The following is a 17,239-nucleotide window of genomic DNA, read 5'->3' as shown; positions in this document are numbered from 1 at the left end:
GGAGGGAAAAGGGGCCACAGTCCCTGTAAGGCGTTTCGGGGGGAGGGCTGGAGCATGGGGGGGCTCTAGACAGGGCTTGGGGAGTGTCGGGGGGTGCAGGAGGGGTGGGGCCTGGATGTGTGGGGGGGCTCAGGGCTGGGTGTGTGTGTAGGGGTGGGGGAGCTCAGGCCTGAGTGCGGGGGGGGGGGGCTCAGGGTTGGGTGGGTGTTGAGGGGCTCAGGGCTCAGTGTGGGGTGTTGGGAGCTCAGGGTTGAAAGGTGTGAGGAGGTGTGGGGGGGGTGGGGGGCTCAGGGCTGGGTGTGGGGGGGTTGGGGGGGGGGGTGTGGGGGGGGCTCAGGGCTGGGTGTGGAGGGGTATTGGGGGCTCAGGGTTGGGTGTGGGGGTCATTGGGGGCTCAGGGCTGGGTGTGGGGGGGTATTGGGGGCTCAGGGCTGGGTGTGGGGGGTTGTTGGGGGCTCAGGGCTGGGTGTGGGGGGGTATTGGGGGCTCAGGGCTGGGTGTGGGGGGGTGTGGGAGGGGGTTGGGTGTGGGGGCTCAGGGCAGGGTTGGGGGTGTGGGGTGGGGTTTTGGGGGGCTCAGGGTTGGGTGTGGGGTTGTTGGGGGCTCAGGGCTGGGGGGGATGTGGGGGGTGGGGTTGGGGGCTCAGGGCTGGGTGTGGGGGGTTGTTGGGGGCTCAGGGCTGGGTGTGGGGGGGTATTGGGGGCTCAGGGTTGGGTGTGGGGTTGTTGGGGGCTCAGGGCTGGGTGTGGGGGGGTATTGGGGGCTCAGGGTTGGGTGTGGGGTTGTTGGGGGCTCAGGGCTGGGTGTGGGGGGGTATTGGGGGCTCAGGAATGGGTGTGGGGTTGTTGGGGGCTCAGGGCTGGGTGTGGAGGGGTATTGGAGGCTCAGGGCTGGGTGTGGGGGGGTGCTGGGGGGCTTAGGCCTGGGGGTGTATAGGGGTGGGGGGGTTGAACACCCCTCCCTCAGAGATTTGCACCAGGGCCGCTGGCTCCCCCCTTCGCGGCGCCGTCCGGCAGTGGGAGCAAAGGGCCCGTCTGTCCCCCCGTAGTCGGGCCCTTTCTGACAGCGCCGGGAAGGTGTCAAGCAGGGCCTGGTACGAAGCCCCCTGCCTGGCTCGCCTCTGATCCCCAGTGGGGGCGAGGGGGGGGAGTTGTGGGGCCCAAGGGGGGTCGCACACAGGGGGGCTCAGTGCCCGGATGTTGCTGGTTCAATGTGGGGGGGGGGTTGTCGTTGCAGAGACCAGCCCGGGGTCTGGCGCCCTGGCACCCCCGGCCCTGCCCAGAGCACACGGCCGGCTCCAGCCAGACAAGGGCCGGCAGAGGGGACCCGGCCACGCCCAGCTGGTCCCGGCGAGGGGGGAACATTGGACGGGGAGGGGAGGGGAGGGGAGGGGCCCAGGCGACCCCATTACCTGGGGAGAGACACTGGCCGGGGGAGGGGCTGTTGGGGGGTACGGAGGCTCTGCTGGGAGACGGGGCTGTTTTTGGGGACTGAGGGCAGAGCAGGCAGGACTGAGCCGGCTGCAGGGGAGACTCGGGGGGATCCAGGGGGGCCAGGCCGACAGGCTGGAGGGATCCGTCGCCCCTCGTGCCGGGGCTGGCCGGGAGTCGCTCTGCTCTCTCAGTGTTTCTCAACCTTTTTTTATAAAGTAGCCCTTTAAAAAACACGCCAAGTACCCCCAGCACCTACACTTTTCAGACACAGTTTTTTCTACCATCGCAGCACATGTGTTTAAACAACTCCTGGGAGCCAGGCGGGTGGTGGCATTTTGGGTGTAAAAGTCCCAAACTACTAAAGTGCTGTAAAACTTCAAACAAAAATTGACTTGTCTCCAAATTTCAGTTGTGTGGCCTGAACTGCTGGGCTGGGGGGCTCCCCGAAAAGGGGCTGCCACACTGGGGGGGTCCTGCCTGGGGACAGAGGGGCTGAGCATGGGCAGGACCTGGGAGCCGTGATGGGGGGGTAGAGAATTGTCCCTGGGGTCTGTCCTGGGGGCGCCGCGCCTGGCAGTGGGGGAAGGGTCGGAGCAGCCGAGTCGAGGCTGGACGCCCGGCCGCAGAGCGAGACGCCAGGCGCTCCCGCTGCTCAGAGCAGGCGCCGGGACCCCTCGTCCGTCTCCGAGCCCCATTTAGCTGCTGTGGGCTGGGGCTGGGACGCCCAGCACCCTCAGGCCGGCAAAGGCGCCATTCGTGAGGGCAGGGGGCAGTCGCCCCCCCAACTGGAAGCCCTGGATTTCATACTTGAGGCCCGGCCCTGGCTCCGGAGGCAGCTCTTACCTGCAGCCGAGTCGGGGCGGCTCGCAGCTCCGTCCTGGGCAGAGGGGGGCAGAGGATCAGAGTAACACGAGGCCGGTTACTCAGGCAATTGCAGGATCGTTCGATCCACGTGAAAGCGTCGCCGGGTGCTGCACGGAAAGGGGGGGGGTAGGAGTGAGTGTCGTGCTGCAGGGCCCTGCGTTTGGCCCACGGCTGTGAAACTTACAAACGTTCTTGAAATCGGGGTGGGGAACCTCAGGCCTGGGAGCCAGATGCAGCCCTCGGCTTCCCTGGCCCAGTCCCCCCGGTTCAGGGCTCCCCTCAGCACTGGGGAGCCTACGCCGGTACTCCAGCGCCTCTGCTGCCCCCACCGCCGCGCTGGAGCACACGGACTCTCCTCGCCGGGGCCCCTGAGCCGGGGCGTGGGAGGGGACGTGGGAGGGTCTTTCTGCTTCTCAGTCGGGGGCCACGTCAAAGCGAGGGGGTTTCGGTTTGGTTTTGCTTCTCACTTGTGTGACCCTGCCTGATTTTTCGGTGGCTCCGTGGCCCCCGACCCAACCCCGTGAACAATGACTAGTCCCGAGCCGAGTGCAGAGAGCTGCAAAGGGATCTTGCAACACGCGGGCAGGTGGAAGTCAGGGTGGGGCAGCGCGCATGGAAAAATCGAATCCCGACTTTACCCACGAGAAGGATGGGGACTGGATCAGCTGGGACCCCTCAGGTAAGAGATCTCGGAGTCACTGGCTGTTGCAGTGGCAGCCGCAAAACGGACTCGGTCCCTGCACCCTGGGAATCCTTCGGGAAGGAGAAAGACTCAGACAAAATACCATGTTGCCTCTACCTAGAGTCACTGGATGCCCCAGCCTGAACACCGCGAGCAGGCCTGGTGACCCCCTTAAATAAAGATCCATTGGCTCTGGGAAAGGTGCAGCGAGGCCCACAGAGGTGAGTGGGGTGAGGAACCGCGTCCCCAGGAGGAAATGAACGGGACTGGGAAAAGAAGCGACTGGAAGGCAGGGGGATACAATAGGGGTCCAGAGAGTCCCGACCGGCGGGAAAGCAGCAGAATGGAATAGGATCCGTCCCTCCCCTGACATAGCACCAGCAGCTGAGGCGACGAATGTGCAGGCAGCCGATTCCAAACAAAGGAAATGATTTCTTCGCAGCGACCTGTGGAACTCTCTGCTGGAGTACGGGGGAAAGGCCCAGCCCATAGCAGGGTTCCAGGAAGAACAAAATATGTTCATGGAGGGCAGGTCCCTCAATGGCTACGGGCCAGGGAGGGTGTCCGTAGCCTGTTTGCCAGAAGCTGGGATTGTGTAATCCTCTGCAAGGGAAACTGAGGCACAGGGAGGGAGGGATCACCAAGTGATCCCTTGTTCTCTCCACTGCCTCAGGCACCTGGCACTGGCCACTGTGGGCAGAGAGGACATGGGGCCGGATGGGCCGTTGTCGGACCCAGCCTGGTCAGTCTGATGTTCTTGTACAGAGCCCAGATGTGCCTGCCCCCCTGGAGCTGCCCCCCCCCGAGCGCTGGGGTAGAGCCAGAGTCCTGCCCACCACCTGCTCAGCCACTGCCAAACCGGCAGAGCCCCAGAGTCCTGGCTAGAGATGCTGTAAGGGGGAGCAGTGTGTGGGGGGGGTTCATTTCACACCCCATTCGGTGCTCGGCCTGTAATGAGCATGCTCAGTAACATGCTGACGGCTGTGTGCTCAGTTCCCCCTCCCCCCACCCCAGCTGCCCCCTCACGTCCCCTCTTCCTGCCGCGGTCTCCCTCCGGCCGCCCCGTAGCCACTGGTCCCGAGGGCCCCATGGCTTGTAGGCAGCCCCCCACAGCAGCCCCAGCCTCAGCCCATGGGAGGGATGGGGGGGTGCACCAGGGCCCAGCGTCCCAGGGCAGGCCAATTGCTCAGGGGCCAGGACGTGCGCCCAGAGCACGAAGAGCCAGGCGCAGCCCCTGGGAAGTGGGGAGGGGGCCCAGGAGCGGCTGCTGGGCAGGGCTAGAAAGACCATGCCTGGCTTGGGACTGGGCCCGTGTGCCCTGCAGGGAGCTGGGGGGACCTGCCAGACCCTCCAGGGGCAGCTAGCGACCAGGAACAGAGCCGGAGGCAGAGAGGGAACTGGGATGTGGAGCAAGGGGAGGGCGCTTTCGAAGACCTGGCTCCAACTCCCTGCTCTGCCACACTCCTGTCCCATGCCTCAGTTTCCCCTGCAGAGGGGTGCAGAGTCCTTGGCAGTACAAGTGCCAGAAGCCTTCTGCCGCCCCGTGCCTCAGTTTCCCCCGCAAAAGGCCAGCCGGCTCCCAGGTGGAAGAACCGTGCAGACGGGGAGGCCGGCGGGGCTAAGCCCCCCCCAGAGCTCCCAGCTGGGAGGGGCCGGTGGAGCCCTTCCATTGCCCGCAGCCTGTCGCTGCCAGGTACTGGGGCTCCCCGCGGTGCCAACACGGCCCCAAGTCTCGCTGTGGGACAGGTGCTGGCACTGGGTGGATCTGCCCCCAGCCTGGCACACGGGTAACCAGGCAGGCCCAACCCGCGGCCCACGAGCAGGCAGGGGGAGGGTGCGGAAGCTGGGGTAAGCGAGGGGGTCCCGGGGAGACAGGTGGCTCCCCCGCCTTTGCCCCACGTCCAGCAGCTGCTTTCTGCCGGCTGGTGCTGCCACCCTGAGGCCGCCCCGGGAACGCAGGCCGGCTGAGCAGCGGGACACCTGGCATCTAGCGCTGGGCCACGCAACTTGGCAAGCCCAGGGCCACACAGCTACCCCCAGCGCATGCCCAGGGCGGGGCTTCAGTGTGGCTGCACAGACATGCAAATTGATATGCAAATATATGCAAATAGCTTCGTTCACACTGAGGGGCATGAATTCTACCCAACACGCAGGCCTCCGGTCAGCCAGCTCCGCTGCTATGAACACAATGCAACATGTGCCCGAGTGCCACGCCCAGGGCCTTGCCCAGCCCGCTTCTCTGCCCCCTGGCCCTGCTGGGGGCCTCTCCGCCCCCCCCCCGGGGCAGGTGGGCAGGGTGTCGCCATGGGAACGGGAAAGGCGCGGGATGGAGCCTGGACGCGGTTACGCGCTGCCAGCCAGAGACAAGGCCGGGCGCCCGGCGCAGCCCCCGCTCCCGGCTCCACATCGCGCCAGGCCTGCACCCTTGGGGCAGCGACGCGCCAGGGCACAGCCATTCCACCCCCCGTAGCTGGGCAATGGCCCCCCCGGGGCAGACAGCGCTGGGGCGAGGGCAGGACGTAGCCAAGGGGGCTCTCGGGGCAGGCGGCCTCCCCCTCCGTGTCTGCGCCTCCCTGGCCCGTAGTCCGGCTGTTTGGGTGGGCTCCCAAGGGCAGCGGCGAGGCTGGACTGGCCGGGATCGGCGGCCGAGGTTCCCCCCCCCCCCCCCGGCACAAACAGCCCCTAGCGCCAAGGAAGAATTAACACGCTCGGGGGGAGCACAGCTGGCCAGGGCGGGGGGGCAGTGGACCCAGCTGGCTGACGGACACGGTAGTGAAACGGGGTGTGTGTGTCATGGGGTCCCTGGCTCAGAGGCCACAGCTGCCCTCCGAGCACTTGGCACAGAGCCTGCTTGGCGTGGTGAGTCCAATCCGGGAGCGCCCACCCCCTCGCTCACCCCATCTGGGATGGGACCCGACGGCCGAGCTGATGCCGGGCTTGGAGCTGGGAAGTTTCTCCCCATTGCTAACCTCCAGCTCGCACGCTGCCAATGACACCGATTCCCTCTAGTAGCTCCAGGGAATAATTGATCCCTGGCCGCTAGAACAGCCCTGCATACTGGTCTCCGCTCCCCCTTCAGCCTTCCTCTCCCAAGCTGCGCTGTGCCCGCGCTTTAATCTTCCTCCCAGGGCCGGTACCAGCCTTCCTTGCCCACTAGGCTGCGTCCAGACTGGCACGATTTTGCAGAAATACTTTTAACGGAAAAGTTTTTCCGATAAACGTATTTCCGCAGAAGAGCGTCGAGATTGGCAAGGGTGCTTTTGCGCAAGAAAGCTCCGATGGCCATTGTAGCCAAAAATGAAGGTGCCTCTACACTGGCCTCTCGCGCAAGGATTCTTAAGTATTCGTGCGCAAGAGGGCTTATCCCTGAGCGGGAGCAGGAAAGTATCTGCACAAGCAGCACTGATTTTGTACATTACCAAGTCAGTGCTCTTGCGCAAATTCAAGCGGCCAGTCTAGACGCACCCATGGTGATCGGGGAACAAAATAGCAAATGACTTTTAAGGCTGCTAAATGCAAAGTAATGCAGATTGGAAAACACCCCACCGACACATCCAAGATGGTGGGGTCTGATTTAGCTACAACTACTCAAGACAGATCTTGGAGACGTTGCGGCTAGTTCTCTGGAAACAGCCACTCACCAGGCTAGGTCCACACTACAGAGTTTTTCGACACGCTCCTGCACAAGAAGCTTTTGTGGAAGATCGCGTCTGATAGAAGCGTCTTGCGCAAGAAGCCTGCAGCGAAGACAAACCTGGGCAGCAGCAAGCAAACCAGAATTTAGGAATCATTAAAAAGGGGACAGGGAATAAGACAGAGAACAGCTTATTGCCTCTGTATGAAACCATGGGGCGCCCACGTCTGGAATACTGCGTAGAGATGTGGTCGTCTCCTCTCAGAAAAGATCTCTTGGCACTGGAAAAGGTTCAGAAAAGGGCAACAAAAATGCTGAGGGGTTTGGAACGGGTCCCACATGAAGAGATTAAAAAGCCTGGGACTTCTCAGCGTAGAAAAGAGGAGACTGGGGGGGGGGGGGATATGAGCGAGGTCTATAGTCACGTCTGGTGTGGAAAAAGCAAATAAGGAAAATTTGTTCCCTAACATACGAACTGGGGTCACCAAATGAAAGAGGGTAGCACATTTAAAACAAACCAAAGGAAGGTTTTCTGTGCACAAGGCAACCAACCTGTGGAACTCCTCGCCAGAGGATGTTGTGAAGACCAGGACTTTAGCAGGGTTCAATAAAGAGCCATCTAGATTCATGGAGAGCAGGTCCATCAATGGCTATTAGCCAGGCTGGGCAGGGAGGTGCTCCGACCTCTGTATGTCAGAGGCGAGGAATGGGTGACAGGGATGGTTCCCTGTTCTGTTTGCTCCCTCCAGGGCACCTGGCCTTGGCCACTGTGGGCAGGCAGGACACTGGGCTGGCTGGGCCTTTGGTCTGACCCCACCTGGCTGCTCGGGGGGTTCCTGGCCATGGGGCGGGAGGTGCCAGCGTCCGCTCGGCAGTGTCTGCGCTGTCGTCCATGCAGCCCTGCCAGCTCCGCAGCCCCCCCACTCCCACGTTTCTCTCTTGCTTTGCCCTTCACTGGCAGAGGCCTGGCAGCCCTGCCCAGGGGAGAATTTGCTGCCCCGTGCGACATGCAGGCCCCTGCCGGTAGCGCTGGGCTGGCGGTAAACACAGCGGCTTGTTGAATGAGACATCCCGTCCCTCGCCTTGTCCCCCTGGGGCTGACATGGCCCCGGCCGGGGCTCGGTTTGTGCGGCTGCAAGTCGAGGGGAGAGTAAAAATCGCTGCTTGAGTTGTAGCTGGAAAGGACTCGCATGGCCGGGGCCCCAGCGGGCTGGTCTCTCCAGCCTCCCTCCCGCCTCGCCACAAACCAGGCCCGGCTGCAGCCACTGGGCTGCCCAAGCCCTGCACGAGAAGGGGAGTAGCTGTGGAGAGCCCCTCCCAACCTGCTCCGCCCTGGGGCCTCAGCCAGCGCCGACCGCAGGGAAAACGGCCCCCCAGCACGTTCCAGCCTCACCACCTCCGCTCCCTGCCAGGGCCCCGCGTGGCCAGCACAGCCTGCGTGGGTCTTAGCCCCTGGCCCCACAGGGTGCGTGCGCCAGGACTGGGTCCCTGCAGCCAAGCCCTGGTCCCCCGGGGCTTCCCCCATGGGGCACGGTGAATGCCAGGAGCCACAACACGGGGCTGACCAGGGCTCCCAGCAGCAACACGGAGCTCCCGGCAACCGCCAGGCCCAGGCAGAGGCCTTTCTCTGGGCTGCCGGGGCCCGGGCCCGAACGCAGACGGGAAGGGTGGGGAGGCGCTGTGCCCAGCTGCCTGCAGAGTCGGGGGCCAAGGAACCCACAGCCCGTCTGGGCAGGGGCTTGTCCCACCGGGTCTTAACCCCCCCCCCGGGGCAGCCGCTCCCTGGTGGCCCCACACCCAGCGGCAGCGTCTCCGCCAGCCCCGCTCATTGCTTTGGCTACATTGAGCCACACCCTGGGGCCCCAGCCCAGCCCCCCAGCTACCCATGGCTGTTCCCAGCGAGCTGGTGCACCCCTCCCAGCCCCACAACCCCCTTCCCGCAGCCACCAGGCGCTGCCCCGCTCGGGGAAAGGAGCCAGGCCTGGGCTGACATGGAGCCTGGCGCCAGTGCCCAGCGAGGTGGCGCAGATGACAAGCCCGAGGGCTGAGCCGGGGACACTCAGGCCTCGGACAGGAGGTTTCTATGCCTGGATGTGGTGTGGTCTGTGGGCCGGGCCCCATGGCTGTGCCAACCTCCCCCGTGCCGCACTACATCTCTGGGGCAGCACCAGCTGCAGAGCCTGGGGGGAGGGAGGCCCCAGCAGCCTGGCCCCCCAAGCCATTGGACTATCCAGGGGCAGGGCAGCCTCTTGGTGCTGGCCCGGGAGGTGCCCTGGGCCACACCAGCGTCCCGGGAGGCAGCGAGTGACTGTGGGCATCAGAGGCTCGCCAGGGACTGGCTGGTGGACTTTGGGGACAGGGGGTGTCCTACACGCCCCCCCCCCCGGGGCTAGGGGAGCCCCCCACGGGCCCTGCTGGAACCCAGCCCCGGGGCGTGATGCCTCCAGCAGAAAGCAAACTGGGACCGGCCAGCCCGGCCCCCCAGCCACCAAGTGACAGGGACCAACTTCTGGCCACCTCGGCGACTTCACACAAACCCCAGAGGGGAGAGACTCAGTAGCCAACTCCCCGCACCCCCAGGGCCCCTCAGCCGGCGCGCCCCACGTCCCCGCCCCCGCCCAGCCCCCCGCGCGAGGAACCAGGCCAGCAGTGAAAGAGGAACGGGTTTATTCTCTGCCAGCCATTTCAATGCTTCTTGTTTGCCGCTGCCACCTGGAAGAGAGGAGGCGGGTGAGAGCCGAGCCGGGTGGCCTGGGCGCAGAGCTACGCCCACGGGGGGCCCGCTGGGCACTGGAGCGAGCGGCTGCCCCGGGACGTCCAGAGAGCAGCCTGAGGGCTCGGGCTGGGCGGGCCAGGCTAGCGAAGGGGCCGGAGTCCGTTCTGCGCCGGCCGCGCTCACCCTGCAGCGAGGGGCGCGCCACCCGCCTGCAGCAGGAGCTAGCGATTGGCCCTTTCCGCTGTCAAGGGGCTGGACCAACCAGGCGCTATCTGTGCCACTGGGCCCAGGGGCGGGGCTCCCGCGAGCGCCTTGAGCGAAGGCCCCACCCCCTGGGGGCGGGGACACAGGCTTACCTGCCCGGCGATTCGGTCCAGATCTCTCTGCCCCTGGGGGGTGAGTTTGCGGCCCCTGGAAGGGAAGGGGGAGGGTTAATGGGCTGGAGGGGCTGCAGCCCGTGGGGTGTCGCAGGGCTCAGGGCCCCTCCCGCCCAGCCACCCCTGCCCCTCCGCTCACCCATCCTGATCCTTCTCCACCATCTTCAGCCCCTCCAGGGCCTGCAGCACCCGCCTGGCCACGCTCTTGGAGCCGCGGCTGAAGTGGCTGGGCATGACGCCGTTGCGCTGCCGCCCCCCGTAGATCTTGGTCATGGAGCCGACGCCGGCCCCGCCGCGCAGGTACAGGTGGCGGGCCGTGGACGCTGCGGACCCACAGGCAGAGCCGTTAGCTCGGCGCCGCACCCCGCTCCCGCCTGCCGGAACGGGTTCCCCAGGGCGCAGAGCCGCATTCAGAGCCACACGCTAACGCCCCCGGCCCGGTGCCCGGAGGGAGAACTCAGACAGCCCCGGGGCCCAGCCCTATAGCTCGGAAACAGAAGGGCCCAGGCGCTCGGGAGCACGCAGGGTTCTAGGCCTCTGCCTTCTCGGGATGTGCCGGTTGAAGCGGTTAACCTTAACGGGCGAGGCGGCCCAGTTAAGGTTAATAAGGGGGCTGGGATGCAAGGCCCTGGTTCCAGCGTCTACCGCTCCGATTCCGTATTCGTTCCAGTCGCCAGCTATGGGGACCCCCCCACCCGGGGCGGCAGCCAGCGCGGGAAGGAAGCCGGCCGGCCCCTCGCGGCGCCGGGATCCTCACCTGCCCGGGTGTAGAACCAGTTCTCATCGTACGGGGCCAGCTCCTTGTGCTTGGCCAGCTTGACCGTGTCCACCCAGTCGGGCACCTTGAGCTTCCCCGACCTGGGGGCAGAGAAGCAGCGGCCGGGTGAGCAGCCGAGCGGGGACCCCGGCCCGGGGGGGCTGGGAGAGGGAGCGGGGACCCCACCCCCCGCACTCACTTCTTCAGGAAGGCGGCCAGGGCCCGCACGAACTCCTGCTGGTTCACGTCCTTCACCGTCACGCCGGGCATCTGCGGGAGACACGCTCAGCGGGGCAGGAGCGACGGGCCCCCCTGCATGGACAGCGCCCCCCCGCCCCGACGGGCCCCCGCCCCCCCACATGGACAGCGCCCCTCCGCCCCCCCGCATGGACAGGCCCCCCCCGCCCCGACGGGCCCCCGCCCCCCCCGCATGGACAGCGCCCCCCCGCCCCGACGGGCCCCAGGCCCCCTGCATGGACAGCGCCCCCCCGCCCCGACGGGCCCCCGCCCCCCTGCATGGACAGCGCCCCCCCCCCGCCCCGACGGGCCCCCGCCCCCCCGCATGGACAGCGCCCCCCCGCCCCGACGGGCCCCCGCCCCCCCGCATGGACAGCGCCCCCCCGCCCCGACGGGCCCCCGCCCCCCTGCATGGACAGCGCCCCCCCCGCCCCGACGGGCCCCCGCCCCCCCGCATGGACAGCGCCCCCCCGCCCCGACGGGCCCCCGCCCCCCCACATGGACAGCGCCCCTCCGCCCCCCGCCCGCCCGCATGGACAGGCCCCCCCCCCCCCCGCCCCGACGGGCCCCCGCCCCCCCCCGCATGGACAGCGCCCCCCCGCCCCGACGGGCCCCAGGCCCCCTGCATGGACAGCGCCCCCCCGCCCCGACGGGCCCCCGCCCCCCTGCATGGACAGCGCCCCCCCCCCCCCGACGGGCCCCCGCCCCCCCGCATGGACAGCGCCCCCCCGCCCCGACGGGCCCCCGCCCCCCTGCATGGACAGCGCCCCCCCCCGCCCCGACGGGCCCCCGCCCCCCCGCATGGACAGCGCCCCCCCCCCGCCCCGACGGGCCCCCGCCCCCCCGCATGGACAGCGCCCCCCCGCCCCGACGGGCCCCCCCCGGATCGGCCCGCGGGGGGTCCCCGGGTCACGTGGGGGCCCCGCGGGGGGGTTCGGGTCACGTGGGGGGCCCCGCGGGGGGGGCCCGGGCCCCGGCGCTCACCTCGCTGCGGGCTCCGCGCTGCCGGGCTGGGAAAGGGCCGCACGGGGCCGCCCGCCCGCAGAACACGGGCCCAAGTCTCGCGAGAGCAGCGCCGGCCAATCGCCGCCGAGCGGCCCGGGCCGGGCGGGGCCTGGGGGCGGGAAACCTGCGCGTGCTCCGACGCGGCCTCGTCACCCGCTGCGGGGCGGAAGAGTGACGTCACGCCGCCTCGCTCTTACGTCACCGCCTCGTCCTCTGCCACTGCCTCCTTTGGTTGCGGCCTTTAACCGCGGCGCCATGACGTCATCGAGTCGACGTATGATGTCAACGGGCTGGAATGCATTCTTGTGACGTCACATATCCACCTTGTGACATCATCTATCTGTTTCACTATGACATCACAGCGACTCATCACCATGGCGCCGAGTTGCATCCTGTGGGTGCCCCCAACAAGCCCCCCACCCCCAGGTTCTGCTGACACTCAGTGCCCCCTAACCGGCCCCCTGCTCCCCAGAACAGCCCCCGCTGGGTGCCCCAACCAGGAACTGCTCATGCTCGGTGCCCCCTAACCTGCCTCCCTACCCTGGCCCCCCAGGAATAGCTGGCACCAGGGGCCCCCAAGTAGTCCCCCCACCCCCCAGAACAACCCACTCTGGGCATCCCCCAACCAGCTCCTCCTACCCTCCAGTAACTGCTCTCACTGGGCGCCCCCCAACCAGCTTCCCCCCCACCCTCTCCACCCAGAATAGCCTGTGCTGGGTGTTCCCCAACAAGCCAGTCCCCCGCCCCTCCCAGGAACAGCCTTATGCTAGGCACCCCCCCACAATGTCCCCACCCCTCTCAGGAAGAGCCTGTGCTGGGTGCCTCCTCTGTGTCCCCTGCCCCCTCGCTGGGAGCAGCCTGTGCTAGGTGCCCTCCCAGGAAGCACCTCCAAACCCCTTCCTGTCCCCTCCCCAGCTGGGAACACCTTGTGCTGCACCGAGCCATGGCCCATCCCCCCCACCGCCAGCCTCCCCCGCGCCCCACCACCACCAGTGGCAACTGTGCCCCATGTGAGCCAGCCCCGCCCTGGACCCTGCCTCCATGCCCCCAGCTAGAAGGGGTCTGTCTGGCAAGGACCTGGGGCCCCCACCCGAGCCAGCCCCGCCTGTCACTGCCCAGAACGTGGGGCCCAAGGAAGAGGCCAGGCTGCCACTGCCAGTCACAGGACGGTTTTATTGCCGCGGCCGGGTCCGTTATCTCCCTGCCAGCTGTGCCATTGATCCCTGCCTCGGCTCCTTCAATAATTGCTCCAGGAGCCGGAGGCAGCCCCCCCGCCGCGGCGCCCTGCTCCCTCCGGCTGGGAGTCTGCGTCGCATGCGGAGACGTCCCCCCGAGGCCTCGAACCCGTGGCCGGAGCTCCGCCCTGCCCCGGATCAAGGCCCCACTTAACCGACAGTGACCCCAGAGACTAACCCAGCGCCGGGCTGGGGAATTGCTGGGGGGGGGGGGAGGCATCACAGAATGGGGGGGGAGATTTCCTGAGTGACGCCCCCTTCTCTTTACCGACAGGCCCGGGCGCTGGGCAGGGAGCCTGGAGCCGGGCCGGGGCTGGCCCTTAGGGCCTGCCGCCCTGGCCCTGCGGATGAACCTTGGCGCGGTGGCAGCACAGGACGTAGCGGAGGAAGACAGACCGGAGTGCCCGCCCAAAGTCCTTCTTCCTCAGGGCGTAGACCAGCGGGTTGGCCAGGGAGTTGAGGTGGGAGAGCAGCACGGCCAGGCGGTCGAGCGCCTCGGAGCTCCGGCACCCGGGGCACAGCAGCCGGACGCAGTAGAGCACGTGCAGCGGGATCCAGCAGCCGCAGAAGATGCTGAGCAGCAGCAGGAGGGTGCGCGCCATGGGCAGCTCCCTGCGCTTGGCCGCCTGCGCGCCGGCCCGGAAGTGCCCGCGCACCAGCCGGAAGAGGTCGGCGTAGATGCCCAGCAGGGCGCCCAGGGGCAGCAGGGTGCAGGCGAAGAAGATGAAGTAGACCAGGTACTCGGGGGCGAAGACGGAGATGAAGGAGCAGCGGCCCAGGTGGGGGTCGTGGGGCTGGCTGGCGTGGGGGGTCCAGCGCGCCCCCGGGAGCACCTTGGAGAGGAAGCCGCCGTAGGGCTGGTCGTGGGCGATGAGGCGCAGGGGGGCTCGCTCCACGGCGAGGCTCATGGCCTGGCTCTGGTTCCTCTCCACGTACTGCCCCTGGCGGTTCCAGCCCATCATGGGCGAGAGGCCAATGAGCAGGGAGAGCAGCCAGCACAGGCCCACGGCGCCCAGCACCCGGCCCCTCCGCACGTGCATGGCGTAGCTGCGAGAACAGAGCCCGGTCAGGGCCAGCCGCCCCCCAGGCCGGGAGCCCCAAAGCCCTCCCGCCAGCTAGGCCTGGCACGCGCCCAGCCAGCCGAATGGGTGGATGCCCCTCCGGCCCTGCCCGCCCCAGGCCGGCCGGGGGCACAGACTGGCTCGCCTAGTCTCAGAGCCAGCTGGCTGGAGTGGAGACCCAGCTAACGTGGCCTGCTGCTCCCCGGCTGGGTTCCCACCCCCGCCCATACGCCTGGGTCCCCCTCTGCCCATGGGTCTGGGTCCCCCCCCACCCATACGCCTGGGTCCCCCTCTGCCCATGGGTCTGGGTCCCCCCCCGCCCATACGCCTGGGTCCCCCTCTGCCCATGTGTCTGGGTCCCCCCCCACCCATACGCCTGGGTCCCCCCCGCCCATGTGTCTGGGTCCCCCCCCACCCATACGCCTGGGTCCCCCTCTGCCCATGTGTCTGGGTCCCCCCCCACCCATACGCCTGGGTCCCCCTCTGCCCATGTGTCTGGGTCCCCCCTACCCATACGCCTGGGTCCCCCTCTGCCCATGTGTCTGGGTCCCCCCCCTACCCATACGCCTGGGTCCCCCTCTGCCCATACGCCTGGGTCCCCCCCCACCCATATGCCTGGGTCCCCCCCACCCATACGCCTGGGTCCCCCCCCCCCCCCCACCCATACGCCTGGGTCCCCCCCACCCATACGCCTGGGTCCCCCCCCACCCATACGCCTGGGTCCCCCCTGCCCATATGCCTGGGTCCCCCCCACCCATACGCCTGGGTCCCCCCCGCCCATACGCCTGGGTCCCCCCCCGCCCATACGCCTGGGTCCCCCCCCGCCCATACGCCTGGGTCCCCCCCCGCACATACGCCTGGGTCCCCCCCCCCCGCACATACGCCTGGGTCCCCCCCCGCCCATGTGTCTGGGTCCCCCCCCGCCCATACGCCTGGGTCCCCCCCCGCCCATACGCCTGGGTCCCCCCCCCGCCCATGTGTCTGGGTCCCCCCCCTGCCCATACGCCTGGGTCCCCCCGCCCCGGGGCCCCGCCCTCCTCTCTTGCCTGCGGGGCAGCCGGATTTTGAGGTGGGCGTTGAGGGCGATGAGCAGCAGCAGCAGGACGGAGAACTGGGTGGTGACGAGCGGGAAGCAGGCCAGGAAGAGGCAGGTGTAGAAGCAGAGGGACAGGTCCATGCTCAGCACCACGGAGAAGGGGATGGCCAGGGCGCCCACGCCCAGGTCGGCCAGCGCCAGGCAGCCCACCAGGCAGTTGGTGACGCTGCGCAGGCGGCGGTGCAGGCCGAGCGTGGCGCACACCAGCAGGTTGGTGCCCACCACGGCCACGGCCAGCAGCCCCTCCAGCAGCACGAAGGCGAAGTGCAGATCCATGGGGGGCTCCGGCCCGGCGGTGCCCGTGGCCAGCCGCTGCCGCTGCCTTGGCTGAGCGCTCCCTGAGCAAACAGGGCGGGGGGGGCCGCATTGATCCGGGCCCTCGCGGCGCCGGGCGCCAGCTGCCGGCGGGGGAACGGCCGGGCCAGGCGGGGGTGGGGCAGCCAGGGGCAGGGGCGGGGCGGGGCAGACCGGGGGGCGGGGGCGGCGGTTCCCGAACCAGAGGCTGAGATGCCCACCTGAGCCCCGCGTCGGGCGTCTCAGCGCTTCGCTGCCCAGCGCCAATGCCGGGCCCAGGGCTCCCTGGGGTGGGGCCCGGGGCTCCCTGGGGTGGGGCCCGGCTCTGGAGTCTGTCTGCAGCCCCTAGGAGCCGGGGACCAGGGCCGGGACAGGGGCTCTTGGGCACTACCGTAAAACACCTAATAGCAACTGTAATGTGCAGCCCCTGGCGCTACCGTAAAACACCTAATAGCAACTGCAACGTGCAGCCACTGGCGTGCCGGGACCCGGGCCAGGGCAAAGGCTCCTGGGTGCTACCGTAAAACACCTAATAGCAACTGTAATGTGCAGCCCCTGGCGCTACCGTAAAACACCTAATAGCAACTGTAACGTGCAGCCCCTGGCGCTACCGTAAAACACCTAATAGCAACTGCAACGTGCAGCCACTGGCACTCCCTGGCCAGGCCAGGCTCATGGCCGCTACCATAAAACACCTAATAGCAACTGCAACGTGCAGCCACTGGCGTGCTGGGGACCCGGGCCAGGGCAGGGGCTCCTGGGTGCTACCGTAAAACACCTAATAGCAACTGTAATGTGCAGCCACTGGCCTGCCGGGGACCGGGGCTGGGATCCTGTGTGCTACCATAAAACACCTAATAGCAACCGTAACAGGCAGCCCCTGACGCGCTGGGGACCTGGGCTGGGGGGGCTTTGGAGAAACAGCCCATGGGCTGCTGGTGGCCCCCAGCGCTCTGAGAGCGGCCAACAGGGGCTGCAGAGGGAGCGGCTGCTAGTGTGGGCCCAGAACCGGCAGCCCCTGAGCCCTGCGGGCTGCAGCAGGAGGAGGTGCTGGTGGCTGGAGAGCGGTGACCCGCCCTGCCCCGCCCTGCCACACCCGCCGTCCGTCGCCTGGGGCAAGAAGCCGGGACCTTCGCCTGGCCGGTGTCCCAGCATCCTCCTGCCGGGGCACCGCTCAGGCAGGCAGGGACTCGCTTGCTGGGCTGGATGGAGCCTGTCGGGGCGGCAGTGCAGACCTCTGGGCTAGTCAGGGGGCCGTGACGCCCCCCTCCAGGGAGCCACAAGGCCAGGGCGTCCATAGTCTCCTGGACCCACTTTTGCTGGTGAAAGGGCTGAGCTGCCCGAGTCCCGCCCGCCGGGGCTGTCCCCCCCCCCCCCCCCGGAGCGGGTCTGGCATCTGTGGGGGGGGACGAGGCAGGAGCCGCCCACGAATTGCAGCAGGTACAAAGACCCAGGACTCACGCGCCACCTCGGTCCGCCTGCTAGAGGCCAGTGCTGGCGGCTGCCTGGCCCTGGGGGGTTCCATGCCCCAGGCGGGTCCCAGGGCTCCGGGGAGGCTGTGGGAAGGGAAGGATTCCCTGGGAGGAAGAAGAAGGGGCCTTGTGCGTCCTCTACCTCATCGCCGAGTCGACCGGAGCCCTGCCCGGCCTGTGCCTACGGGATGCGCCACCAGCCCTGCACACCGAGGGGAGCTGGCGTCGCAGGACAACGACCTGACGTCGCCCGGTGCCGACATGCCCCCCCCCCGCCTGCGAGGGGCTGGCCACGCTGGTGTCGCTGCGGATCCAGGCTCGGCTCCGACCCCAGCGTGAGGAACAGCAGCGCCCGGGCTCGCCGGCCCCGCGTCCT

At 68.2% G+C, this 17,239-nt stretch overlaps 2 protein-coding genes across 2 annotated transcripts; both read right to left on the bottom strand.

The window, feature by feature from the left end:
* Positions 1 to 9,263: 9,263 nt before the first annotated feature.
* Positions 9,264 to 11,816, bottom strand: RPS19 (ribosomal protein S19). Its single transcript, XM_075907382.2, has 6 exons — positions 11,685 to 11,816; positions 10,663 to 10,733; positions 10,464 to 10,564; positions 9,846 to 10,029; positions 9,686 to 9,740; positions 9,264 to 9,325 (listed from the first exon to the last, which is right to left on the bottom strand). Exons 2-6 carry the CDS (start codon positions 10,731 to 10,733, stop codon positions 9,299 to 9,301), a joined length of 438 nt encoding a protein of 145 aa, XP_075763497.1. The 5' UTR covers positions 11,685 to 11,816; the 3' UTR covers positions 9,264 to 9,298.
* Positions 11,817 to 12,880: 1,064 nt separating this feature from the next.
* On the bottom strand, positions 12,881 to 14,232 carry LOC142819537 (adenosine receptor A1-like). The gene has a single exon (XM_089772334.1). The coding sequence runs from the start codon at positions 13,978 to 13,980 to the stop codon at positions 13,261 to 13,263; it is 720 nt and encodes a 239-aa protein (XP_089628460.1). The 5' UTR covers positions 13,981 to 14,232; the 3' UTR covers positions 12,881 to 13,260.
* Positions 14,233 to 17,239: the final 3,007 nt, after the last annotated feature.

This window comes from Pelodiscus sinensis, chromosome 22 (assembly GCF_052426305.1).
Source record: "Pelodiscus sinensis isolate ZL-2025 chromosome 22, ASM5242630v1, whole genome shotgun sequence".
NCBI classification, from domain to species: domain Eukaryota; kingdom Metazoa; phylum Chordata; order Testudines; family Trionychidae; genus Pelodiscus; species Pelodiscus sinensis.
This window is presented reverse-complemented; position numbering and strand designations above follow the sequence as displayed.